This window comes from Chenopodium album, chromosome 19 (assembly GCF_948465745.1).
Source record: "Chenopodium album chromosome 19, dcCheAlbu1.1, whole genome shotgun sequence".
Lineage (NCBI taxonomy): Eukaryota > Viridiplantae > Streptophyta > Magnoliopsida > Caryophyllales > Amaranthaceae > Chenopodium > Chenopodium album.
In genome coordinates this window covers 40,383,859-40,411,617 of record NC_137852.1, presented here as the reverse complement: position 1 = coordinate 40,411,617, position 27,759 = coordinate 40,383,859, and the positions used below count along the sequence as shown (strand labels likewise).

Below are 27,759 nucleotides of genomic sequence, written 5' to 3'. Positions count from 1 at the left end.
ATAAAAAATTAAAAAAAAAAAAACGGAATTGCACTGAAATTTGTATGTGTCTTTTGATTTACAAAATATATTATTATTGTTTGTGGGCCATTGTGGCAAAGAGGACAGAATTTAGGGTTAACACTGTTAACTCCGATCCTATTCATCATCGTGTTCCTCCTGCCTTCTTTTGGTTCGTCTTCTTCCTCCCACCTTCTTCCCCTTCTTCTTCCTCTTGTTCATTTTTTCTAGCTTCCTCCCACGCAGGCACCTACCTTTATCTTCTTCATTCTATCTAGACCCACTTTCATCTTCTTTTTAAAGCTAGTTCGACTCCTCTAACACCACCATTAAGTCATCGAAATCAAATGAAAATCCGAATAACAAAGGGAGAAGTAAAGGGCATGGTTTACCCTACCTATAGGGTAAGAGCTTTCGTTCCTCCATTGATTTCATTTTGTTTAATGTTCAAATGAAGTGACATATTGAAAGTTGAAGGAGAAGAGAGAAACCAGGGAGACAGCGGGGAAAACAAGGTAATAACTAATAATAATAGTTACCAAAAGTTAAATATTACGCCTTGTTTACTTTACCTTACAAAAATAATACTATATAAAAATAAGTTTAGTTCAGTAAAAACAATTTCAGTTCAGTAAAAACAATTTCAGTTCAATAAATTAAAAATAATTTCAGTTCAGTAAAATTTAAAGAAAAATGTAATAAAAAAATCAGTATAAAATAATTTCAGTTCAGCAAAAAAAATTTGAATTCAGCAAAAATAATTTCAGTTGAGTATAAATAATTTAAGTTCAGCAAAAATAATTTCAATTCAGTAAAAATAATTTCAGTTCAACAAAAATAAAGTAAAGTAAACGGGTCTTAATTACATAAATACCCTTTGGTAAAAAAAAAAAAAAAAAGTCCATCAGTGTTCATCTCTATACTCTCACCTCGATCACCGGCCACCACCACAACCCGCTATTCGGCCACACCTTCCACCACTTCCTTGGCTTTGGACTGCTCAATCATACAATTCACTAAACCTTCTAATACTAGGGTTTCCTCCTAAAAAATTCTTCCTCAATTACAAATTCTCAATCATTTTGGTTCAATCAAAGTATGATTCTCTCTCTTTCTTATGAAAATTTGCATTCATCTATTAAGTTTATTGCTTTCTAATCCATGATTATCAATTTTAATTGCTTTCGTTTTTCGGGTTTTGATGTCATATATTTTGGTTTGTAATTATGTTTTGTTGATTATGTGCAAAATTCTAGGGTTCTTGTATATTCTCTACTTCATGTTTATCTTTTTGTTACATTTATTCTTAATTTTTAACCATAATGCTTTGTAAATGTTGTTAATTTTGATGTTATGAATAGTTTAGTTTATATTTGTGAGCAATTTCCATCCCCTGTTCCTCTCGGCAATAATGATTATGGTGCATTGGTTGATTTTCGAAATTGCAGTTTTTTACATAATTGTAGTGAATTTGAACATATTATTTGATAATTTGATGGAAAGTAAAGTTATTATGATTTGTATTGATGATAACTTAGGGAGAAATTTCACTTTGTGTTTATATCTTAGTGTTTCCTAAAGTTTGCATTGCTTTTGCATCAGCATACCAACTATTCGTATAACATAAAGTCTGTTCTTTGCCGGGCCTTCAGAATTAGTGTTTTTGGAAATGGCTAAAGATGCAAGTGATCGACTGATTCCTTTTCCCGGTAGTGTGTGTTAAAGGACCTGTCACTGATATGCTCAAACACAGTCGTGTAACTCAAGTACGAGTGTTGTCGTTCTTGTTGTAGTTGAATTGTAAATGACGAAGGAACTAGATGTAGTTGAATTCATAAGGGTGCAAATCCCAGATTGGGATGATGATGTCAAGGCTACTGCTCGGTTTAAGGCTTTCAGTGGCCAAAGGTCTGACTGGGAGCCTCAATTTCATTTTTGGAGAGACTTGATTATTAAGATTGCTCGTCGATTCAACCTTCTGTTTCTCTCCCCTTCTCAGGTATCCCTTTTCCTCATTTTGGGGATATATTTTAGTAGCTTAAGCAACCAACATAATTACTTCTTTTGTACTAATGTCTTCTACTTCCTTTGAATTCATGGTATCAAGATGAAGAATAGCTGGTTCAATAGGGGAGGGTTGTCGCCTTTATGCCTAGAATATGTTCTGGTAAGTTTCGTTTACTTGCCCTTGATTTCACCATTCATAAGCGTTTTTTTTTTTTTTTTTTTTTTTTTAAGGGGGGTGGGTGGGGATTCATTTTCTGACTCCATCATTAGACTAGGCCCCTAGACTAGTTCTCCCTCCTTTGCTAGCTTGGCTCCTCAATGTTCTAGCCTTCTAGGTGTTGCATTTTATTCCCTTTGGTTTGGAAATCATAATTTTGCTTACTATTTTGTGATGTTCAAACAATTTGTCAAATTTCTTAAATCAGGTTAATTTTGGTAATATCTTTGTATTTTATTACATATCTAGCCTTACATCATTTTTGTTTGAATTTTCAGCTTGAAATGTACAAAGTTGGTGATGTTTTGCGGATGACTGACCTTGGAGATCCAACCAGTGGATTACTAACTCAGCTTCTGAAAAAATTTATTCACTTTCCCATTTCCTTTAGAACATTAAATTCAAGTGATATTCTCAATGATCGTCTCATTCTTCGTGCGATACTGGAGGTTTGTGTGCATTCTGCTATATCATAGGTTAATTGTTTTTCAGTTACCATGAACCTTATAACCAATTCATATGCATAATATTTTTAATACTAGTGTTTATATGGAATGTGGAACCAATCCTTTTTCTGGAACCTTTTTGGGTGTTAGGATAAAGCTGCTGAGGTTATAAAAGAATTATCAGAAACTCACTGGACATCTTCATGTATCATAACAATGAGGAAGTTTGAAAGTCTGTTTAGGGAGCACAGTGAAGCATATGCAGTGTTGAGCTACATGTCTGGACTTGGAAAAGCAAGATATCTTTCAGTCAAAAGAAATGGAGAGTTGATAGAGGTATGCTCTCAAATTCTCTCTCTTGCAGCTCAAACTTTTGCTGTATACTTGATAATTTTTCTTTTCATTGATACTGGATGTGGATAGAACTAGGGCCTTGCAGTAAACGTCATTGGTAGTTATTAATCTCACAAGAAATGATAGCTATGAAACCTTTTTTTTTTTTTTAATTTTTATTTATTTATTTATGTATTTTTTTTGAGGAATGATAGCTATGAACCTTTAAGGGGAAAAAAAAACACTTTCATTAATTCAGGAATGATAACACGACAAGGTTCATATTGTGTGTTGTCTTACACTGTTACACAATAGGTATTGCTCATGCTAAAATTGTTCTTTGCAATTGAGCAAGACAGGAAACATCTTTATTGTTTCTGGTGAGGATTTAGAGGAGAGTCTATTGTGGATCATTCCTTAAGAAACTATGAGTTAGATTAAAGATCTCATGGGCGCAAATCCTCTAATTCTAATTTAAATTCTGATTTTCAAATTAATTAATGAAATATTTTCATGAAATTTTCCAACTATTGCTAGTTTTGTTATAATAATCCCAACTTTGGTCAATCTAGAAATATCTAAAATAATTGTGTTTTTAGTGGGTGGGGGGTGCCTTCTCCAAATAATTCCAAGTGGTAACTTGATAAACCAATTATCAAATTTTGTATCAAGTGAATGCACAACTGAGCTCCATCCTTACCCATCCCAGCCACCTTTGCCCCTCACCCTACCCTTACCACCTTCCTCCTTAATATGCCTCTTGTCCAACATCAGTTTGAACACATTATTGCATAGAGCTTTAGGAGATAAGTGGTTGGGTTGTTTGTTGCTATTTAAACAAAATAGTAGATGTGATGTGAGTGAGGGAGGTACTTGTATTTTTTTTTATGTTTAGTTATTTATTTATTTTTTAATGGAGAAGTAAAAGGAGATATTGGTATCTTAGCATGTGTTGAAGTTTATTAGTAGTTCAGTTTATTGTTGTAGTTGGATCGGTGACTTTGTTAAATGGCTTGACCTATATAAATGAATCTTAGGATTGGTTTGAATGGATCTGTTGGGGGAGGAGAATGTGAGTACGTCTTTGGGTAGCTCATTTAAAATATTAAGTTTAAATAAATTCTAATCGCCAATCATTAAGTGCCACGTGGTCTCTATGACACACGATATGGCTTATGTAGAGTTGCAATTATTATGGGAATCGTGAAAGTATTGGGATTGTTTTAGTAAAATTTCTAATCAATTATCTAATCCATTGTAAATCTAATCACTTCCTCCACATCCAATACAAAATAAATATTGGTTGTGAGCTTGTGACAAAGAGATATTATAAGAGAGGAGAAATGGGAGAGGGTTAATTGACATAAGATTGCAAGTAGGAGGTTTTTTCATTTGGCCATGGTTGCAATGCTTTGATGATAAGCATTTGATTAGAGAGATTAGCTAGTAAACATTTTTTGGTTCTTGGTGGTTGGTGGGTTACAAACTAGTCTTTGCTTTGTTCGGTTACTAGGAAGTATTGGGTCATTGCTCTGGGGAAGCTCTGAGAAGGGAGATATGTAATGTTAGCTTTGAATTTTTATTTCTTTTTAATTCCTTGGGGTTTTGTATCGGGGAAAACTAGGCAAACTAGCTAGTTTTGTTAAGATATTGACATCTTTTAAATTGCAATTTGATTTTTCAGTGAATTCAGTCTTTAGAAAATGAGTTAAATCCAAGTTTCCAATATACACGTTTCTCACTACATTGTCATTAATACTATTTTTAGGGTAGATCACCTAAGGGCTAAGGTTTCTTGTTAGAAGTGTTCTTGTAATTGTGCTTTTGGTTCCAACTGTTATTCCAGACCATTTATTTGGGAATGGTAAATATCTTTTTTCTTGTTTTCTTCAGTGCAAGTTGCTTTATGGTAAGAAAGTGAATTATTGTGCTTATTCCTGTTACAGGGTGTAAAAGTGTCTCTCTCTTCGGCCACTGCATCTAGTATTCCAAGTACAGATTCAGCTATTTTGCATTTGGTTTGGACCCTAGAAGAGCTTCAGAAACAACTTGTTGTCATCGATGAACAGTATGAAAGGTATTACTCTGATACACTATCTGTGTGAGTAGATGAATTCAGCTTCTTTTTCTAGACTTTTGTGGGTGTGGGTTAATGGGCTATCATTTGTCAACCTATCTTGAAGTCTTGAACAGATCATTGCATAGTTTTCACCTTACTTTGTTTAGGATATATACCAATATCTACTTCCTATTATGTTTAAGGGGTAATTTCGTAACTAGTGATTGATGTTTAATGCCTATGATTGCTTTTGATATTCCTGACTACTCCGTATAACTTGTGGATGTGATAAATCCTCAAAGTTTTTTAGTTTTTAGGTCTTGGTTAAAGTTTTTGGAGGTTATCCTTTATATGTGTTTTTCTTTTTAATCTGCTTTTCTTAGATGTATTATAGTTTCATCAATTTCCCTACAGTTTTTCTCTGATTTTTTTCTTTTTGTTATTCTATATTATGATTCTGGTTGTCGTAAGATAAAAGCATCTGCAACTTCAAAATATTCATTCTTTTTGTCATTCATGATTAGTCCCCCAGTTTCAAGAAATTCATCCAAAGATCTGGAAATAATGGGTTCGGAGATTTAGGGCTCTTGGAATAATATTCAATGGTTTCCCTTGTTTGTGATATAGACAAGAGTGAAAAGAGCTTTTTGGTTACTAAAGTGAAGGAAGGAAAAGAAATTTAGCCTAAAGAATAATATCCAAACAATAATGGGAATATTTTAATTTTTATTATCCTATGAATAGTTCAAAGGGAGATTGAACTCTTAGTCTTAAATTTAAAACAGAGAAATCCCCTTTATATTAAGATTGATTTTAGTGGTAATGATGGGGCTGTAGACATGTGGTTGAATACTGGTGGTTGCTGGTTATGTTGCTTTTGTGGAGAGATATGCTTGAGATGACATTGGTGGAAGTAGATTAGTGATCAGGATTATTTTCCCCAAATATATTAGGCAGAGGGGAGGAAAGGAATGAAAAAAAATTGTAAAGAAAAACTTACAGAAAGGAGAGAGGGATTTAGATCTTCAATTATCCTTGTCCAAACAACCCCTTAATATTTTTAATGAACTTTTTCAAATGTGCATTGATACAATGTTGCCTTAGAAACTATTTGTTTAAGCTAGAGTACTCAGTAACATTGAACCAAAATGGATGTGGCTTTATCTTTATGTCTAAAGAGTAGCCAATTTATCTTTGCCTTGGATCTGATATTTTATTCATGAATTTTTCAAATGCATTCTTTCTTGTTCAGACTACAATTTTATTTAATCCTTCAGTAATTTTCACATGCAGATCCAGAAAATCTGCTTTAGCTGCATTGGGAGCTGGAGACAAGAAATTAGCTCTGAGAATTGCAAGGCAATTGAAGCTAGCTTCTGAGAGTAGAGAAAAACTCACACCATTCATCAACAGAGTGGAGGAAGTACTCCGAGCTATTACAGATGCAGAATCTGCAAAGAAGGTCCTTTATATTTACTTTGTCAATTTTTAGGTGACTGAAGTTTGGAACTCACTTCAATTATACGAATTATGTGATTGATGATGATTTTGTCCTTTCAGTAAATGAGATAAGCCTTATCTTTTATGTCAGGTGTCTGAAGCTATCCAGCTTGGTGCTTCGGCTCTCAAGGAGAATAGAGTGGAAGTCGAAAAAGTTCAATTGTGTCTGCAAGAACTTGATGACTTCAAGGATTCTCAAGAAAACATCCACAATATCCTAGGTGACTGGATCACTTGGCTCTTAAAAATTGAATATTTTTTTAATAATGGCTTTTATGAGTGACTGATAGCAAGATTGTGAATACTTGGACATAATGTCAATTTTGCTGATTTTCTAGATCTGATGTCTCTTGTTTCAGAATCAACATCATATACAGATGTGGAGGATGAAGATATCGAGGAGGAGCTAAAGAAGCTTGAGTCACAAATTCGAGATGAAAACCTTGAGGTTTCCACATCTAAATCTGAGGCTGATGCAATAAGAAATTCAGGGGTTTCAGTTACCCCAGATTCATTGTGTGCTGCCATTGTAGATCTTAAGCTTGAAAGTCAGACTAAAGACCCTATTGACAGTTCAGGAACCTCAAGGAACCATACAAGTCATCAGCTTGAAGCTGCATAGCTGAAGTTGGTTAATGCTGAACCCTTGACGTAACCTGAGTTCCTTTTTACTGCTGTATATAGTGTGTATTTCTCTTCAGATTTTTCAAATTCAATATGACTATACCTGTAAAACAAAAAAAGAAAAGAAAAAAAAAAAAAAAAAGGTGCAACCCCCAATCACTACTGAGGTTTAAGACTGCCATCTACTGCAGGTCCTTGCACAGTATATCTGCATAGCCTGCACATATTATATATGGTCTTCCGTGTGGGCCTTAAACCTTGAGTTGAAGTGGTCGAGTGTTTTGCCATTTGTGTTACTGTTGGGATGAGATTCAAGCATAAGCATTGAGGAGTTTAAGATTGTAATATGATCACAGTTTATTGAAAGTTGGTTCCTCTTGCTATGTAATTTTAGTTCTCTGGTAATCTACTATTGGACTGGTTGTCTATGGTTGCAAGTTTACTGAACAGGTTTGGTTATTCTTACCACATTTCCTCGCCCATTTCTGATGTCGTCTCTGAAAGATGTACACTGAAGATTGTGAAAAGATTAAGCGGGACAATCTTTAAGAACAGTAGAATATTAAGTTATTTTTTCATTGTCTTTGTGCAATGTGCAATGTGCAATGTGCCAATATCCATGTTTTATTAACTTGTAGTCTTGTAGAGGTACAATAGAGCAAGAGCAAGTAAAGTACTCTTTCAGTCATTCTATTATTCAATTACTGCGTAGTACCTCATTATTTTTGGTGTTATGTGTAATATTGAAACTTTGGATTTACCAATTTATACTCCACTTTACGTTTTGAATTAAACTATATGGAGTAAGTTTTCGAGGAAGTAAATATGCAGTATTGATATGTATTTGCAATAATATATTGACGTTTTGAATTGTATATGGAGTAGTTTCTCAAGGTAGTAATATTGATATGTATTTGCAAGTGCATAACAAAAGGAAAATTTGCACTAATCACCTTTTAAATCTTGTTTATTTTTTACATATAACCACTTTTTTAAAAAAATATGTTGCAAAAGACCATCAATTTTAATTTTTGTTACAACTTATCACATTTTAAATCTTGTGCGAGATGCTAAATACTACTCAGCCTAGTGCGAGATATTTTAATAATATTTTAACAATATTTTATTAATTTAATATTTTTAAAATATTACTATTTTAAAATTAAAATACCATCTCTAAAATTATTAAAATATCTCGTATGTCAGATCAAGATCAATTAAAATTAAAAAACGGGTGATATACCAATTACTTTTATAACTTTATATCTCATACCCTACTAGGTTAACAAGTAAAAATTCCGATCCAATAAAACGTCTTCTCTTCACCTATATTTTTAAGACGGATCCGATAAGTCGATAAATATCAGATCAGATCCACGTAATAACAACATCCCATGCTCCCTCTCATACTCTCACATTTCATTTCTTCGACAATACATAAAATAAAAATTGACCAAAATCTCCCATCATTTTCACTCTTCTCATTTTCTCTCTCTTCGCTAAATTTGTACTCTCTATAAATAAAATCCAACATCGTCGTATTCTCCTCATTTTCTCTCTCCTCCGCCGGAAATCTTCCGTCACTTCTATCTCCTCCGCTTTCTTCCGCCGTTACTTCCGCCATTTCATCGAAACTTGCACTCTTTTCATTTTCTCAATCTTCAGGTTAGTTTTGATTTTCATTTTTCTGGGTTTTCTTGATTTGATTTTGTCATATTTGCATGCAATTATGCTAGATTTTGATTATTAATATTGTAGTTTTATGCCATTGATTTGTTTATTTGATGAACATTTGGAGATATTTTAGTGTTGATCGTAATTTGGAATTGTATGTCGTTGTTTGATCAGTTTGTTCTTGATGATTCGAGACTTTTCTTTAATCTTTTATTTATTTATTGTTATTATTTTAATATTAAATTTGTACTTGGTTTTGATAATGGATTCTTTTGTTTAATTTTTTGAGATTTGGAAGTCAATTATTGAGAAATTGTTTAATACGTTCACATATAATATGATTGGAGATTTTTGAATAAAAAGAACATGGTTAGCCCCCTTTTGTCATGTGCCACGGGTCTTCCATGCATGATAGTCATTTTTTCATGTGGCACTACTTGGATTCTAAAAGTACACGTTGAAACGAATCTAACGATATCTCGTGTGTGATAATTCGTTGCTATTATCGCGAATTTACGATTGAATTTTTGGGTACGCAAATATGTCATTTAGTTCCTAATAATTTCCTATGTCCTTAAATAAAAGTCGCATTTCACTAAAACCTTGTCTCTAAGTAAAAGTATTATACTCTCATTTCTTCCCTATTTAATGTTCACTTTTACAATCAAACCCCACTATATTTTAGTTTACTTTTATACAACTAAATCCCACAATCTTGGTTTTATAACTCTGATTTTATTTGTCTTTCGTTAATTCACCTTTAGTCAATCGAATCTCATTATCATGTTGGTTCATCTTTCTTTAAAATTGTGCAATATGTGCGCAAAAAGGTAATGAGACTTGTATTTGAGGACGTAGAAGTGTAGAAGTATTTACTTGGAGATGTTATATGAGTATCGATCCAAATGTGCCAATGTGGGACCTAAAAAGTGGGGAAAAAGATAATTTGTCCACGATGTGTAAGATTCATGGAATTATTCGTTTAACCTTAAACATCAAATCATGTTTGAGGAAGTATTATTCTATTTCTACAGCATATCCAAATAAAGGGTGTTGCACTTGCATATTATTCTCACAAAAAGATGCTTTTGGGGCTACCACAACTATACCTATCATAGATATTATTGTCCTTTTGTTACACTCTTTTGTTACACGTATAAAAGTTGTAAATGGAGAATTACATAAAAAAGATTTGGTTGGTTTCTATTAGTAGGTTCTTATATTAAAAAGTCCTTTTTCTACTATTATTTTTTTTATAGGAAATCTTATTTAGCCATCTAGTTGTGTCAAGAAGTTTCATTGGAAATGTAACTAATTTACAAGTGAAACTAATTGACAAAAAAAGTCCTAACTAGGAGAACTATAGACCTAACTAGGACAGCCATTCTATAAATTGTTCTAAATATTGATTAACTAGGAATTGTCCCAACTTTGGGCGTGTCTTCTTCAAGCAGTATACGACTGGAATTAATGTGATTGTGTCATATTTTTTTTCAAACATGTACTCCCACGACCCTCTGTCCTGACCTTCACCTTCTATCTATATCTATAATGATATAAAAGTCATTACAAATAGTCAAAGGATAGTATGTGAATAGGGTACAATCTCAATTGTTGTGATAATAAAAGAATGAAGGAAGGAAGTTTATGTACCCGAGTTTTTGGTTATACATATGTCATTCAGGAGCAATTAGAAGATATCTTTGAAGTTGGTACTAGCAGTATATAATAAATAGATGACAATATTTGATAAAAAAAATGGGCTGTAGTGTGAATAATATATCTGCTTGTGGAGGCATATGGTTAAGCTTTGTATGTCTCTATCTTACCTACCTTACACTGAATGTGTCTTCAGTAGCTGTCATTGTATTTTAAGGACTTATCCGTTGTTGGTTGTGTGATTTTTTGTAGTTCCTGCAAAGTAGTGGTTGAATTGTTTTTTGTCAACTTTTGTCCTCTAGTAAATAGCATTTATATATTGTTGTAAGATGTAAAATCATTTGAAGTATTTAGTTTTCATTCATTTCGTTGTTTTTGAACCATATTGTACTTTGAATGCAAACTAATTTAGTCCTGTTTGATTTAAATTGTTGGCCTGATACTGGGAATCATCTTCAGAAAAGTCATCAGATTTTAGTCATGGGTGCTGTTGATAATCCCAAAACCAATAAAGAAAATCCGTTGCCATCAGAGGCAACGAAGATCCTTCAGTCAATAGCTTCAAAATGGAGTGATGTAGCTGATCCAAATGCTTTACAAGTGATTCGACTCAAGGGGGCAATGACCAATGAAGTATATCAAATCAAGTGGCCAACCAAAGCTGGGGAAATGTCTCGGAAGGTCTTAGTAAGAATATATGGTGAGGGTGTGGACGTCTTTTTTAATAGGGAGGATGAGATTAAGACTTTTGAGTGTATGTCAAAGCATGGCCAGGGGCCTCGTTTATTGGGGCGTTTTTCAACTGGGAGGATTGAGGAGTTTATTCGCGCAAGGGTTAGTCTATTTCAAGCCATTTATATATTTCCTTTTGAATGATCTTTCACGTGAATTTCTCTAGCATGTTTGTAAGGTTACTGTATTATAGAGTTTTAGGCAGCTTAACATGGGAGATTTTGTTTACTTTTTGAATGTTATTGATAAAGCTTTGTCTTGGAATAATGTGGTATTACTAGTTTACATACCTTGTTGGATAACTGTAGGTCTGTACCTGTTGCTAGCACTTGCTAGTTTATCTCATATAGTAAGCTTTCAGTCAGCCTTTTTTCAATTTGTTGAGCTTACTAGACGATTTTTCCTCTGATTTTCTTATGATATATATTTTATTTTCTTATAGATTGGAGGGGGGAAAATAGCAAGTCACTAATTCCTGTTTATTTTATACAATAGATGTGCTTGTGATAGGTAATAGAATAGTCGAATAGTGTTTTCCTAATGCTGACTAATATTGCTTATTGTTCCACTGATATGTCTCTATCAGCCTTTTGTTATTTTAGAGGAATTGGTCTGCATATGACTATTTTGCATGCCTTTTGTAATATGTTCTTGACGAAGATGTGGGTTTTTGACTCTATACTGAGAAGGTTTTGGGACATTTTGCATTATATGGAAATGCTGTTGGGGAGAGGCTAATAGCTCCTTAATTTTTGAACTTCAGACATTATCAGCAGCTGATATGCGTGATCCAGATATATCTCCACTTATAGCTGCTAAACTCAGGGAATTCCATGCTCTTGACATGCCTGGATCCAAAGTTATTAAACTCTGGGACCGATTACGGTAGTTTTCTATCATTTTCAATTGCTTGGGTTATAAGTTGTATACTTGTATTGTAACAATATGTAATTTCTGTTGTTTGTTCTTCGCAACTTTCAGTAATTGGTTGAATACAGCCAAACGATTATGCTCCCAAGAAGAAGCTGAGGCATTTCGCTTGAATGCTCTTGAGGAAGAAATTTCTGAATTGGAAAGGAAGCTTACTAGCAATCACTGCATAGGATTTTGCCACAATGACCTGCAGTATGGTAACATAATGATGGATGAACAAACAAAGTCAATAACTATAATTGTAAGTTTCTCTTGTCTGAAGTGGTTTTGCCAAGCACTGTTAGGTGCTGAATTTGACTCACCAAATTGAAGTGGCCCACGCCTTTATGGTGGCTTATTGTCATAGTATTTTGCTGTAAATCTTGCACTCTGACCGCCTCTGCAATGTCCAAAATGAAAGGGAATTAGCTTTCTCAATGATTATTTTATATGATTTATTATCTAAAAAAAAAAATGTTTTTTAGTGGTTTAGGAGTTGAATAAGCATCTGTCATGATTTTAGATCAAAATGAGAAGGTTTTCTTTATGTTCAAGGATAATGTCGTCTTGTATCTCATCTTTCATATTTTTCTGCACTCATCACCTCCCATGTTGAATCCTCTAATTTTCTTAATTTTGTTTTTGTATAGGATTACGAATATTCTAGCTACAATCCTATTGCGTTTGATATAGCCAATCACTTCTGTGAGATGGCTGCTGACTACCATTCAGAAACTCCTCATCTTCTGGACTACAACAAATACCCTGGTGAGGACTACCCGTGGTGTTCTATCTTTGATGTTATATCTTTTGGATATCTGCCACTATTACTTGGTTACTTCGCATTTCACACATTTCTTTTTCCTTTTTTTTTTTTTTTTTTTTTTCAATGGAAGATTTTCCATCTTTCTCTGCAAATATGTAATCCACTTTTGTGTTGACTTTATAATGACTGCAGGTTTAGAGGAGCGTCAAAGGTTTATACACATATATCTGAGCTCCTCAGGTACTTATCTTATATTCCTGAATCATTAACTTCCTTGCAAGATATCTGTTCATCATGCCTAACCTCTTTCTGGTTGGTTATAAATCATAGATGTAACTGTATCTTTGGCATCTCTTTGGGCATTTCTACCTCTGTCTTTTCTTTTCCATGTACTTTTTCAGGGATGATGGTTAATGTACCTTCACTAGATGGAAATATTGAATGGCCTTAATCCAGTTACTACATGTTCATTTTTAATGCCAACTATTTATGAATGGGTTACGTGAAATTGCAGCTGTAGCTGAAGAGAACTTGGAACTTTAATGTAATGTCAGCTGTTATTAGCTTTGTCTGTCATTTTAATTCAAACATCATATGATTATGAGTGCATGGATGGTTATGCAGGAAGCCAGTCCAATGATTGTGAAGCCGGACAGCTGCTTGAAGATGTTGAGAAGTATACTCTTGCAAGCCATTTGTGGTGGGGACTATGGGGCATAATATCGGTACTTTCTACTCTACCATTTCCCTCTTTTGTCATTAGAGTACTGCAAGGAATTCTATCTACTAGAGTATTGTGTATCCCTTTCATGAATTAGTTCTTCAAATATTGCTTTAACCTTCTTTGCTTCATATCTATCTTTATTAGCTCATTAATACTTTTAAGTCACAGGCTCCAAAAGCTTATTTACCTAGCAGAAACATTACCGTAGTCATACACACATGATATTTTACTTTTTATCAATTCATGTGTAATCACCACTTAACCTCAAGAGGGGAACACACTTTTTTAGTATTGTTACTGAAGCAATAAGTGATGGGAGAATTCTCAAGGGTGCAATAAGACTGCATGAGAATTGTTCCTCTTTGAGTTATGGAAGATGTTTTGTAATGTTGCCACTATAATCTAATTTCAAACTTAATTGACTTGGGGAGAAAAGACTACAGGGATTTTATTATTCTGACATAAACTCCATCCAGAGTTTTAGCTTAGCATACACTTTGGAATTCCCCCCCTTCCTTATGAAATGAATTTACTACCAGTACAAGGAAAAACAAAACTGCTAAACAACTACAACTTATAGGTTTATTTTCTTTTGCCATAAAGTCCATCTGCTCAACATGCTCTCCTACATCATGCTTACAAAGATATACTTCGAATTGGTAATAAAGATTTTGTTTTGAACTATTTAATCTTTTTTTTTTCAATTATATTATTGAAGTATAGCTATAGCTTTTAATTGCCTCCTATTCTCAGTGGTAGAACAACAATGTGACTCAAATCATCAGTGTGTGGCCGATAATAGTTATTTGTGTGTCTTTACATTATCATAGCTGTATATACTGATTCTATGTATATCGTTACTTTTCTATTCATCAGCAACATGTGAACGAAATTGAATTTGATTACTTGGAGTATGGAAGGCAAAGGTTCCAACGGTTTTGGCAGAGGAAGTCGGAGCTGTTGGGTTGTTCTTGACCCTCTGCAATGCCGGTACGTGAAATTCTCTTTTTTTTTGGATGCATTAAAGATACTTCGTACACAACCAGACAAAGTAACTTCATGCCATTAGGCTCACAAGCATACCTTAGCTAAGGCATAATACAGATAATTTCTTCTTCTAGTTTAAGTATTCTGAAATCCCCAACAATTGTCACATGTTACTGAACATCTTTTAGTAGTCAATTATATATAAGCACACAATTTTGAGGGGCTGGGTCATCACACACCAAACTTTTTCAAGTCACTGCTGCCACAATCCCTCTCATGTCTTGATACACTTTCCTGGTAGAGAATTTATACAGCCGCAGAACAATCATATCAGATAGATTAGTCACAACCCTTGATGTCCCAACAGGAGCAGACATTTGTGACACTCTTAAGGTTTAGCTGTATCTCAAACTGTTTATATGAACCCACCTGATCCATGATAAGTTTTTCAATAGGAAAGTTTATATCGAAGTTTGTAAATGGTTGCCTTGTTCCAAGTTGGTAAGCATCAAAAGCATGTAGGATTAAGACCACCTGCTGATTCAGGAAGACACAATGTATCCTAAGCCACTAAAGCCCTTTCGGAAGCCCCTGAGGTGCCAGCCCACAAGAAGCTACAAGAGGGGTTTTGCAAGTTGTTTGAATAATCTTGACACATTATGTGGTAAAGGGAACACTTGACTCCCATAAGCTTGTACCCCAAATAAACAAAGTCAAATCAGTTGAACCCTCCCTGCATAGGGTAGCAACTTTAGAGACCCCAATTATCAATTTTTGAAAGAATTTTCTTGAGTTTATATATAGTATTTCTCATATCACTAGCAAGGTGCTCTAATAATGTTCCATGTGATTGCCGAAAAATAATGTCATGTGATTATTGCATAGGGTGTCGATATCAATGTGGTTTCTATTTGTGATTATTAATGGTATGAGTTTCAAGGGCAGTGTTTTGCTTCTTTAACAGGTATTGCCCCCCTTAAATAAAGTTACATCTATAACCTTTTTGCATGGAGATTAACGAGTGAAGCTGGAGAGAAGTGAGTGTGTTTATGAGGCTCAACTCTCTAGAAGTAAAGAGTAAACACTAGTACTTGTTTGGTAGAAGGATTTTTTGTTTGTTATGTAGTTTAAGGGGATTAAGGGATAAAATGAAGGATAAGAATGGGTGTGAAATTGCCTTTATATCTCCATTTCTATACTTAAGGAGAGGAGTGATATGGGGGTCTGTACTTAGAAATGTGGGTGAAAAGACTATAATTGGCTAATCATCCTCGTGGTTTTCTTAACTCATGCCAAACAAGGGACAAGATTTATGGATTCCCTATTATAAATTCTCTATCCCTATCCATTTCTTTATCCTTGTTTCATTCCAAACATTTGTTCATTACTGGTTAAAAGTAATTCTAAGTATATTCTAATTTGTTGCAGGCAGATGAGAGTGGTATAGAGATTTAAAAGCGAGCAGAGTGCTTTTTTGGCTGATGGAGGTGTTGATGACTACTTTGCTTGGTGCTTGTAATTAGCAAGAAACATAAACTTTTATAGGTGTTCTGTGTTCATACTTTTCATAGCTTGCCTTGGAGGAGCATAAATCAAAATGTGATGTAAATTCTGTGTCTGCATCCCTGACTAATCTCTAGTTCCTAGCCATTTAGTGGCTTCTCTTCGGCATTTTTTAATAGTGCATATTAAATGCGTAAGGGCTAACATACTTACTTTGTCGCTCTCTCTTGTATTGTACATATGTTTTCTAGTGTGATAGGTTCAGCTGTAAGCTTGTAACCTTTCTCTTTTGTCTTAAGCAGTTGCACATACAGTTCAGCAATTAAGAATTCTTTTATCAGTGAACATTTTAACCTAGTCTTGCTTATTACTCTGTACTTGTTAGTACAATAATAAATTGGTGAATACTCTCCTTCCAAATCTTGCAATCGATCGTTATCTAGGTGATACAAGTTGTAGTACAGAGGAAATGTGGCTTTATTACTAGTTTTTTTAAAAAAGTTTATTATTATTAATTTTTTTATAAAAAAAAAGACTTATACAGTACTTGTACTCGTTAAACAACATTTGATTAAATGTAATAACAATAATTGGTACCTGCTTTACATTGCATTATTCACCTGCTTGTTGCATAACCTGTTCATTTGATTCGAGACCTTCAATGGCGACCAACCTCGCTATCACAGCTGAACAACCAATCCTTGAGCTACAGACTACCATCAATAATCCTTTGCTTCATTCCATTTCCATTCAACATCTAAGAAAGTTGAGACATTAATACCCATTGCTGTGACATATAACTTTATATGGTCAATTGTGACCGTAAGAGTTTGTGACACATAACTTTATATGGTTGATTGTGACCGTAAGAGTTTCGACATCATAGTATCTGCTGCTGATGGAAACCTAGTTGTTTATGTTTATGTACAAGTATTTTCTAATTGTTCACAATTGTAATTCTATACCTGCATGGTGGCTGTAGTCTGCAAATCCAAACGAAAAATTTTGAAAAATATATTCAGTTCAGTTTAAAATCTATGAATAAGATAAATTCGAATGGATAAGGTGGTTATACAACATGTATTATATGCGGGTATAGTCGTATAGAATATAGATACCATGTTGTATGTGTAAATTAGGTAATGACAAGGTCATCAAGTATTAATTTTTTTTATACGGTAAGATACAAGGATCCCCTACCCTATCACAGGAATGGGGGAAATGAGGGGGGATCAAACCCCCAACCACTTTGAGAGTGATGGAAGAACTAACCATCCCTCCATTTCCTATATATGTCCTCATCATCAAGTATTAAATAGGTGCGGATACCTTGGTGAATGATGGACAATGGGACAAAGATTAATTTTATAAGATTTTGTATATGCCATGGATGATATGCAAGGATGAGACATTATTATATCTATACTTGTGAATTGCTAAACACCGCCATAAAAAATGATCACCACTGCAACATTTGGTGTGAATGGACAACCATGCCCTTACTACTTCACCAGCCCTTATCCTCCCTAGCAACCCACCACACCTTCTGATCGGCGACAACCACCACCCCTCTGATCAGCGACCCACCACATCCCTCTCAATGATGACCCACCCCACCTTCCCTCATTTGCAAAAAGGTGGTGGTTTTTTTTATTAATTTCCAGCAAATGCAGTAATCGAAATCCAAAACCGGTTACCGTGTTGGTAACGGGAGCCCAAAACTAAAATGCGAGAATGAGAATGAATTTATTTATACTTTTCTATATGAATTAATTCTATTTATAATTTGTGCATTAAAATATCAAATGTCAATTAAAAAGTCATAACAAAATAGGTCAACAGTGCGCCACATAAACTAGGGGTGAGAAAAACTATGGTAAAAAATAAATAAATAAATAAATAAATAAAAATAAAAAATGATACCGGCCAAATTTTTGGAGGAATTACTAATGTAGTGTTGTTATGCATTTGCAAATGCATAACAAATACTAAAATATTAAAAGTCATGTGAAAAAGAGAGAAATGAAGAAAGAGAAAGATGTGTGGAAGTGTGGGACTACTTCTAGTTGTACCTCTGGAAGTTTATATAATATCATTAGTTATGTACTCCCTCCGTGTTTTTTTAAGTGTTACACTTTCCATTTTCGGCCGTATTTTTTTAAATGTTACACTTCCTTTTTTGGCAAAAAACTACATCAAATTATTATCTCTCTCTCCTCTCATGGTCCTCACCCAAACCCACTACTACTTTTTTTATTAGATCTTTCCTCTCACATTCATTATTTTTCAATAAACTATTAACTCTACTATCTATCTTTTACAATTTTTTAATACTCCAATTACCCCACTTACCTCTTATTTTATTTAAGTCAATTAAATTACCTAAAACTATATACCGGTCAAACTGTAACACTTAAAAAAACACGGAGGGAGTAATAAAACTACATATGCACATAGTTAATACCACTGAATGCATATATAATAGCACTGAATGCATACATAGTACCACTAAAATATTCAATGGTACTATTTGATCACCCAATGATATTATTGATCACTCAATATTACTACTCAAAAATCAAAATATACATTACGTGTAATTACACTTTTACCTCTTGTTATGTAATTGTTCTTGCATAACCGAACTCCCTTTAAACAAGCAAATTTTTGGAAACCAGAATTAAGGGAACCAGCCTTTCCTAAATTAAAAATAAAATTAAAATAAATAGATAAATCAGGTAACCAGCCAAACCGGTTCCTAAAATTTAGAATTTAGACTTCGAATCGCCAGCTACTGGTCAGTTATGTGACCTGTGTACTCGGTTTTATTTAGAATTAAGGGAGAACCAGCCAAACCGGTTCGTAAAATTTAGAATTTAGGGCATGTTCACTTCACCTTAATTTCAGTTCAGTTCAGCTCCAATCAGTTCAGTTCAGCTCAAATCAGTTCAGTTCGGTTCCTAATCTCCTTCTCTCATAAATACTCCTTTCATCTATATTCAGTTCAATTCAGCTTAGTTTAGTTCAGGCGTTCAGCACCAATCAGTTTAGTCCAGTTCAATCTAGTTCAATTCAGCTCAATTCAGTAAATGTGAACAAAGCGTTAGATTTCGAATAGCCGGTATTAGTCGGTTATGTGTACCCGGTTATGTTTAAGTTTTTTTTTTTTTTTGAACGGGATTTATTTAAGTTTATTTATTTTCCAGTTCAGCATCGATTCCAATTTCTTCTTAATCCACAATATCACCTCCGACAATCTCGTCCGCCATTAGAGCCACCATAACCAAACGCAATCAAATTAGGGTTTCTCAAATTCGAGGTACAATCGATTTTTCCCAAACTCTTCCGAATTAATCTCTTTATCTTCCCTAGGTTTTATTCAATTAGGTATAAAATTCAATGGGAAAGAACGAATTTCTAACCCCAAAAGCAATCGCAAAGCGAATCAAAGCAAAGGGTCTCCAGAAACTTCGATTGTACTGTCAAATGTGTCAGAAACAATGCCGAGACGAAAACGGGTTCAAGTGCCATTGTATGAGCGAGTCTCATCAGAGACAAATGCAGATTTTTGGGCAAAACCCAGATCGAATCGTTGATGGGTATTCAGAGGAATTCGAAAGTACGTTTCTTGATCATATGAAAAGGAGTCATAGATTTAGTAGAATTGCTGCAACTGTTGCATACAATGAGTATATATCTGATAGACATCATGTTCATATGAATTCTACTAAGTGGTTGAGTTTGACTGAGTTTGTTAAGCATTTGGGAAGAACTGGGAAGTGTAAGGTTGATGAGACTCCTAAAGGGTGGTTCATTACTTATATTGATAGAGATTCCGAGACCCTTTTTAAGGATAGGATGAAGAATAAGCGGATTAAGGCGGATTTGGCAGAGGATGAGAAGAAGGAGAGGGAGATTATGAAGCAGATTGAGCGGGCGGAACAGTTGATGCCTATCGCGGAAGGTGAGGGTGAGGGTGAGGGTGAGGGTGTGGAGAGGGTGGAGGAGAAGGAGTTGCCGGGTGGGAAAGTGGCATTTGCGCTTGGAGCCGGGTTGTCGAAACCTGTGGGGGTAGGAGGGTCAGGGGAGGCGCCGAGGGTTGTGTTTGAGGAGGATGTTGAAGGGGAGAAAGCAAAGAAGAGGACTAAATATGGTGATGGTAATGGTAATGGTAATGCAGGTGTTAAGTCGGCTTTGGAGGATATGATCAAGGAGGATGAGAAGGTTAAGGAACGGCATAATAGGAAGGATTATTGGTTGTGTGAGGGGATTGTTGTTAAGGTTATGAGCAAGAAATTGGCTGAAAAAGGGTATTATAAGAAGGGGATTGTCAAGAAGGTGATAGAGAAATATGTCGGTGAAATCGAGATGATTGACACCAAACATGTGCTTAGAGTGGATCAAGCAGAGCTTGAGACTGTTATTCCACAGATTGGTGGTTTGGTGAAGATAGTTAATGGGGCTTATCGAGGAATGAATGCTAGGTTGCTGTCCATTAATACTGATAAATACTGTGCCAAGGTCCAGATAGAGAAGGGTCTATATGATGGAAGAGTTCTTCAAGCTGTGGACTATGAAGACATCTGCAAACTTGCTTAGTGAAGCCGGTGGCCAGCCGTCTCATCTTTGTAATGTATTGCTGAATTTGCTGGTTGATTTTATCTTACCCTTGATGTTATCACATTGGCAATTGTATTTTTCTATGCAGCATATATGAAACAATCCCTTTTTGCTATTTATATTCTCAGTATTTGTTCTTCAAAGGTGAAATTTGTTATAAATGGTGTTTCGTATATGTATCTTTTGTCAAAGCTTATAGTGTGCGCCATTTGCTTTGGATTTTACTGTTATCTGTCACAAGTGTGTTTCTGGTGTAGTATGTCTAAGCTGTGATTCCTATGTTTTGTTTCACAGGTTACTATTTGTGTGCTTTGTCTCAAGGAATTTCTCTCTTGTGATAGTAGATACTCTGCATATAGTTTTCTTCTTATACTTCTATCATAGATGGTGTTTCGTATAAAAATCTTTTGTCAGAACTATAGTGTGAACCATTTGCTCTCGGATTTTACTGGAATCTGTCATGAGTGTGTTTCTGGTGTAGTATGTCTAAGCTGTGATTCTCATTTTTGGTTTTACAGGTAACTATTTATATGTTTTGTCTCAAGGAATTGCTCTCTTGTGATAGTAGATACTCTGCATTTAGTTTTCTTCTTATACTTCTATGAGTTCTATCAGCGGTTATGATCACTATATATTCTTGCATAGAGTTGTTATAAAGGCCTGCGTTATTATTTTCATTTATTTCAGTTGAAGGTGTATGACTGTTTGAGACTAGTTTGGCACGGTGGCACCTGCACCTAGTTCTGATATATAGTATTATACTATTACTGATTGTCGTGTTAAAAACGCTAAACACTTTATTATACATAGTATATGATGTTATATGTTTGAAGTATTCAGTTATTGCCTCAACTGTAAGTGATGTCTCTGTGCTAGTGGGCTGTATTAAGTCAAGAATTTACAGTTCTTGCCAATAGCTTGTTTATGCTGCCACCATTTGCACCATGTGGCTAGGCATGTGGGAATATTACTTACATATTCATATTGTTTTTGCTTATTTTATAGGATACTCGAAATATGGTTTAAATTGTGAAGAGAGGAGTGTTGTGTATTGAGAATGAGCTCCTGCTGCTCAGTAAGTTTGTTACAGGTTTAAACAAACTTAAATTTGGTTCAAGCTGAGATTTTTTGCTTTGATAAAGATTTTTTGCTAGCTTGGGATATGGAGGGGTGAAAAAGCATTACTTGAATATTAGAATTAGAGAGAGATAAGGAATTAGGAAGAGACTCAAATTTGCATAACTATAAAAAACATCTGAGAGATTTGAGAGGAAAAAAGGAGTGTAAACAAGTAAGCTGAGGCTTATAATATCAAAGCCATAAATAAAGTGTTCTAGAGAAAGAGGAATGCAGATAAGTAGGGGGAAGAGAGAGGGAATGACTTCAACAAGGAGGGGAGAAAGAATGTCGGTGAAAAAGTGAGAAGATATGCCATGCAGAGAGGAGGGAGCAAAAGACCTTAATAGAGTGTAATTGAGGTAAAGATATGCACTTTCACCGGTCCATAGTCTCCATACCTCACATTGGAAGATTGGAGTGTCGAGTATTACATGGATGTGAAACAAAGAAGATAGTAAATATGGGGGTAGGGAGGGGTAAATAGCAACTCTTGAATATTAGAATTAGAGAGCACTAAGGGAAAGTAGGAAGAGATTCAAATTAATTGAGAGGAAAAAAGGAGTGAAATGGGAGAACAAGTAGGCTAAGGCTTACTTAAATTACTAAAGCAGAATTGATCTTCGTAGTTGTCTACTGCACTCTGAAAGCACGCTGAAAGCAGAATGCGGACAATTTTTTTTTGAAGAACCTCTTAATTTAGGTGTGATTCACTTAATTCAACAGCAAACAAGTGTCTTTCTGTCTTTACCTTTTGCAACAGTGCATATAGTTTAATTTTTATGAGTTACATAGATTTTATTTCAACGAAGGAGTCTAGATAAACTATATTATGATGATATATTCTTATTGATGTATAACTTAAACTAACATTTTGGTACTCTTAATCTTACAATGAAACCTGGTTGCAAATTGGTTTATTATTGCACGTGTATGTCTTTGGAACCCAATGGTAGAGGAAATGTACGAGGAAGATTTTGGAGAATCTGAACCATTGATTTTTAAATCTTCAGTAGAAAACACTCCCATATTAGCATGGGTAAAGCCTTGGGGATCTTAAGACAGGGGAGAGGATATGCCGGAAAGCTCAAGGTCAATACTCTACAATGCTCATAATTCGAAGAGCAATGTCAACAACAGTATTGATGCTTTTGAAAAATAATGACAGCCTTGGGTTTTACAGTAATTATAGGACTCTTTCCTGACCCAAACGGTGGAGGGCATGGACATCTACATTTCATCTGAAAATTGCATGGAATTGTGTAAATTAATTTGAATATATTGTTGTAGGTTTCTCTCAGGAGTATTATGTATATGTAATAATAATATAGAAGTTGGGTTGGAGAAAATATCATGTGTTTGTACAAGATAGGGATCATACGTGTAATTTTTGTTTTCACATGTTGGTAATATAAAACAGCAGATTATAAGTGTAAAAATTTTGAGTATACAAATATAGTCTCTTTACTTCTATATTCTTGTATATACATTGATTATAAAGATTGATTTACGTAGAAAACAATTTCCCATTTTTAGTTATCGCAGTATCTGTAACATACATAGCGGATGGGGAAGAGTAGTGGAGCACGGTCATGCCATTGCCAAGCACAAAAATGCCTCCAAATTGCACTTCAAGAATGCCAACAGTCTTCTAAATCTCATTAGTGTTTGTTAAGTGAAGATCTCTATATTATGAATTATACGAGTATCATCTGTAGTAGAGGTTGCTTTACAGGACTAAAAAAATTGCAGAATTATACAGTATCGAGTAGCAAGATAAATTATCTAAGAGACATTCTCTGCATTTGAATCAGAAGGCTCTAGCTCAGCTCTAGATTCAACGGGCACTGATGGAACTTCGGTGGTGGAGGTTTGAGACTCGGTTGCTGAGGAGGTATCACTTTGGCTAGACTCAGTGGTTGAGGAACTTTCACTTGGGCTAGGTGCAGAAACTTCAATGGTTTCCGTGGGCTTAAACTTGTTTACATAGTAGCTTAGTGATGGTCCAGAATAGACAGTTGTTTGCATCTGGGGCGCATTTTTACCAACCTGAAGCAGGATTGATGAGGCACCTGCAACAATGAATAGGCCAAGAAACGCTGCAATAGCTGACGTGTTCTCTGCACCATCAGAAGAAGAACCTGCAGTTCCTGAGCTGATAGCGCTTTCTGCCACATATACCACGGGCTGCAGAATTTTAATCAATGTTAGATTTTTAGCAAAAACATAAGCAAGATCTACCATGAGTTGCTGAATGTTCATGGAAGCAGATATACAAGTGGAGTCCAAAGAGCTTTAAGCAAAAAAGGCTGCCATATTCCATGAGCAAAATTTAGAAGCGGCTTATGCATTTGTGTAAAACCTTAAAAGTCCTCCATCACTCATGATCAGACAAGTTTTACCCGTTCTGTACAAGAGCCTTTTTTTTTTTTTTTTTTTTTTTTTTTTTTTTTGACAAAGTGGAGGAGGCTATACTCCAACCGACTCGACACCACAACTAATACCTATGTTACTCGGACTCTCCATTTCACCTCACGTACCGGTGTCGGACACTCGGACATGGGTATGACACCCGGACACTTCACTTTTAGTTCAAAATCATGGAATTTTTTCACAAAATAGCCGAGTCGGACGCTTGGATACGTACCCATGTTGGACATAGATACCCGAGTCCAAGTAACATAGACTAATACAATGAAAGTTAGCCATTTAGGCTTGTATCTTCTTAACAAATCATAGAGTGGGGAGGGGAGTACAGGAGGGGTAAAAAAATGAAAAAAATATACAAAGGAAGATGTTAAGTGATTCCAAATTACTTTTTGTCAATTTTAGCTTTGAGAAAGAGGGAATACTAGTGTTCAAGAGAAGCAAAGCAACTTTCAGGAAAAAGATGTATTCTGAAAACGGAAAACTGGTACATGATTATTGAAATTTTGCATTGATGAGGGAAGACAGCCATGGTACATACTATCCACAACTTAATATCTGTCAGATAAATCAGGATGAATTGGCATGCAATTATCACTTGGAAATGGATGCATACTAGTTGAAGAGAAGCCTGATTCAAAGGTGAATCTATTTCTACGAAACATAGTCAGGTTTTGGGGATGTGAATGAGTATAATGATTTAATTACCAGTTACAAGTTCTATGCAACTATGCAAGAAAGATAGCAAAATGCAGTTCAAAACCACCGACCTCAACTGAATATATATTTGTCTGGCCAGCTGTATCTTTCTCTATATACCCTGTCCAACCCTTTTTCCGAGGTGGAAATGTTCCCACCACCTGGGTCTTCTCTTCAGCCAACCATTCCATGCTAACCTTTCCTACCTGTTCATAAAGCAGCCAAGAAAATGATTTGTCACAATAATGACAGTTTATTTACAAACCTTCAGCTCAAGAATAAGGAGAAAGAAAGCAAAACATGACCAATGTATAGGGTTCACCTGAGGTTCAGGTGAATCGAGTCTATCACTAAGCAAGAATAAATTGGTGGTCACTGGGAATATGGGAAAGAGACAAAAACTTAAAAATGGATAAGGCAAAGAGTAAGATCGACAATGATCCTGAACAAAACCTACTAAATCAGCCGAGAAATTACATAGAGTTTGAATTGATCAACACAGTTAAAACACCAAAACATTACACGGGTGTCCTGTGAAGCAGGTTGATGCAGAAATTCAACTGCATTGCAAAGAATTCAAATGGAGGTCATAAGCATGAAATCCCCAGTTTATTCCAAGCTCTATGTTGGTTTTGCACCGACATTGGACAAGCCCTACTCATCAGGGAACCTTGATTTCCCACTTCATTGCTGCCAATTCCACGACTCCACGAGTGAGCAAAACAAGGGACTAAATTTTTTTTAAAAAAAAATTTGTTTTTATCCTAGTCACTAACTTGTGTCTTTACAAGAATAAGCTAGTTGGACACTGCCTTAGCATATGTTCAGGTTCCTTTTTTATGGGACTATGTCATATTATTATGTTTATTGTCACTTTCCTACGTAATTTGCCACTGGTGAGCCCTTCCTAAGATTCAAGTGACTTATGCACCAAAGCATACTTGAATGGATCAGATTGAAGCTTAAGCTTGGTACGGTAATTACATTTCTCCTTGGAAAAAAAGGAATTCGATTTGCCAAGTAAGCTAATTGGTGAACACTGGGGTTGTTTAATATCAGGAAGGTAATTTATCTTTGTTTCATGTTGGTAATTAGATTATGTTCAAATCTAACCTTTTGGTTTATTGACAGTGGTCTTCATTAATCTTGTAACATTTGTATATATAGACTCAAAACCATAACAACAAAGACATCAATCTAATATCAATAAAAGCTCATGAGAAGAATACAACCTACAAAGTGGAATTTTATGAAACCAATCTACTCCTTGAAACTTGAAAGTATGACACAAGCAGCTTTTTAAAATCAAATATAATCGATCTTCCAGTAATATTTAGTTCATAAATTTGGCAACAACGACGAAAAAAGCTCTTAACGTGTTCCGCAAAAGGAAACACCAATTGATCCTTAAATTCTATCAAGTTCAAAGCTTGAATTTGTACACCGGAGTGTATAATGGTAAAACCATACCTTTTTTTTTATTCCTCAGCCATAAGTTACACCTGAAGTCATACACCCGAGTGTATAATGAAAACTGTCGCATCTATGACATTGAATACTAAACACAGAATTTGAAATCGTACACCCGAGTGTATAATGAAATTTGCCACATCTTGAAGTCGTACACCTGAGTGTATAATGAAAATTGCATCTATGACATTGAAAACTGAACACAGAATTTGAAATTGGAATGAACTAAACCACTCATTTTTTATCTATAAACACCACCCAATTATTATTTTTTATTTTTTTTTACAGGAAACCCCCATTTCATACAACAAAGTTAATAATCCCAGAGCATTTATAATTAACATAAAAGGCAAAATTAAGAAATACCCATCAAAGAAAAATCAAGGATTCAACAAAGGGTATTAAACAGAGAAAGAGAGAAAGAGAAACCTCTTTTTCAGGGGCGCATTCTTCGGCATTGCAATCATCAGACTCATTGGAAGAAGCTCGAATTTTGAACTTGGAAACATCAATTCGCCCAATTTTCTTGCTCAATTGATTGTTCTTGAATGAAAATGAGCTTGAATTTGTTGCAATTGATATTACTGACCGCGAAACACACGCCATTGCTTACCCCCTCTTGCTGAAGGAGATAAAAAGAGAGAAAGAGGGGTAATTTTCTTACACCACAAATACTCAGCTTGAATTTAAGAATTGTTTTTGAAAAATGATTTTCTGAAAGAGATGATTTTGCTTTATTTGGGGAGAATTTCTGTAGTTGTGAGCTTCTCTTGAGTGATGAACAACTCTTTTTAGTTGTTGTATATGGATTTTTGAGTGGCTTTTATTTGTGATGGTAGACTAGCCACCTAGTCACTTGCCCACTCACTTCTAAGATGATTTGAGCTTCAAACACTTAATTTTTTTTTTTTTAGAATTTCATATATACTGAGAAAATCAAAGTTTTTCTCTAAGATAAATCTGTGCATATATCTCCTCTCATAACATAATCTATGTATCAATATACGAGTACATTTTTATGTTTACTAACAATCAATTTTTGTGTTCGTCAAAAAAAAAAAAAAAACAATCAATTTTTGTGAATGCCAATTTGCATAGTTAATACAAGTATAAGTTTTTGAAATTGATATTTAAGACTAGAGATTGAATTTCTTTTACATCACTGCCCTCATCAAAAATCAAATGTAAATACATGCTTTTATTCTTTCTACGAACTATTTTCATTCCCTCTTCATATCAAATTTAAATCAAAGATATAATCTGACTAAATTCCAATACGATCTA

At 34.7% G+C, this 27,759-nt stretch overlaps 3 protein-coding genes and 1 pseudogene across 5 annotated transcripts; 3 read left to right on the top strand and 1 right to left on the bottom strand.

Moving 5' to 3' along the window:
- The first annotated feature begins 169 nt into the window (after positions 1 to 169).
- On the top strand, positions 170 to 7,552 carry LOC145595584 (uncharacterized). 3 transcript variants are annotated; one of them, XM_081651998.1, is made up of 9 exons: positions 170 to 515; positions 1,603 to 1,999; positions 2,108 to 2,167; positions 2,503 to 2,673; positions 2,821 to 3,006; positions 4,950 to 5,080; positions 6,356 to 6,524; positions 6,654 to 6,783; positions 6,922 to 7,552. In XM_081651998.1, the coding sequence occupies exons 2-9, from the start codon at positions 1,805 to 1,807 to the stop codon at positions 7,182 to 7,184; spliced, it is 1,305 nt and encodes a 434-aa protein (XP_081508124.1). In that variant the 5' UTR covers positions 170 to 515; positions 1,603 to 1,804; the 3' UTR covers positions 7,185 to 7,552. The 3 variants fall into 3 exon arrangements, with proteins under 3 accessions (XP_081508124.1, XP_081508125.1, XP_081508123.1); XM_081651999.1 differs by lacking the exon at positions 170 to 515 and adding an exon at positions 730 to 1,096 and having other exon boundaries at positions 1,653 to 1,999; XM_081651997.1 differs by lacking the exon at positions 170 to 515 and adding an exon at positions 730 to 1,096.
- Positions 7,553 to 8,710: 1,158 nt separating this feature from the next.
- Positions 8,711 to 16,399, top strand: LOC145593687 (putative choline kinase 2). Its single transcript, XM_081650006.1, has 9 exons — positions 8,711 to 8,851; positions 10,979 to 11,353; positions 12,015 to 12,136; positions 12,233 to 12,425; positions 12,814 to 12,931; positions 13,122 to 13,169; positions 13,554 to 13,654; positions 14,530 to 14,643; positions 16,069 to 16,399. Exons 2-8 carry the CDS (start codon positions 11,000 to 11,002, stop codon positions 14,626 to 14,628), a joined length of 1,035 nt encoding a protein of 344 aa, XP_081506132.1. The 5' UTR covers positions 8,711 to 8,851; positions 10,979 to 10,999; the 3' UTR covers positions 14,629 to 14,643; positions 16,069 to 16,399.
- Positions 16,400 to 19,323: 2,924 nt separating this feature from the next.
- Positions 19,324 to 20,938, top strand: LOC145593686 (KIN17-like protein pseudogene; annotated as a pseudogene).
- Positions 20,939 to 23,515: 2,577 nt separating this feature from the next.
- On the bottom strand, positions 23,516 to 27,277 carry LOC145593685 (protein MAINTENANCE OF PSII UNDER HIGH LIGHT 1-like). Its single transcript, XM_081650005.1, has 3 exons — positions 26,905 to 27,277; positions 25,077 to 25,211; positions 23,516 to 24,066 (listed from the first exon to the last, which is right to left on the bottom strand). Exons 1-3 carry the CDS (start codon positions 27,079 to 27,081, stop codon positions 23,665 to 23,667), a joined length of 714 nt encoding a protein of 237 aa, XP_081506131.1. The 5' UTR covers positions 27,082 to 27,277; the 3' UTR covers positions 23,516 to 23,664.
- Positions 27,278 to 27,759: the final 482 nt, after the last annotated feature.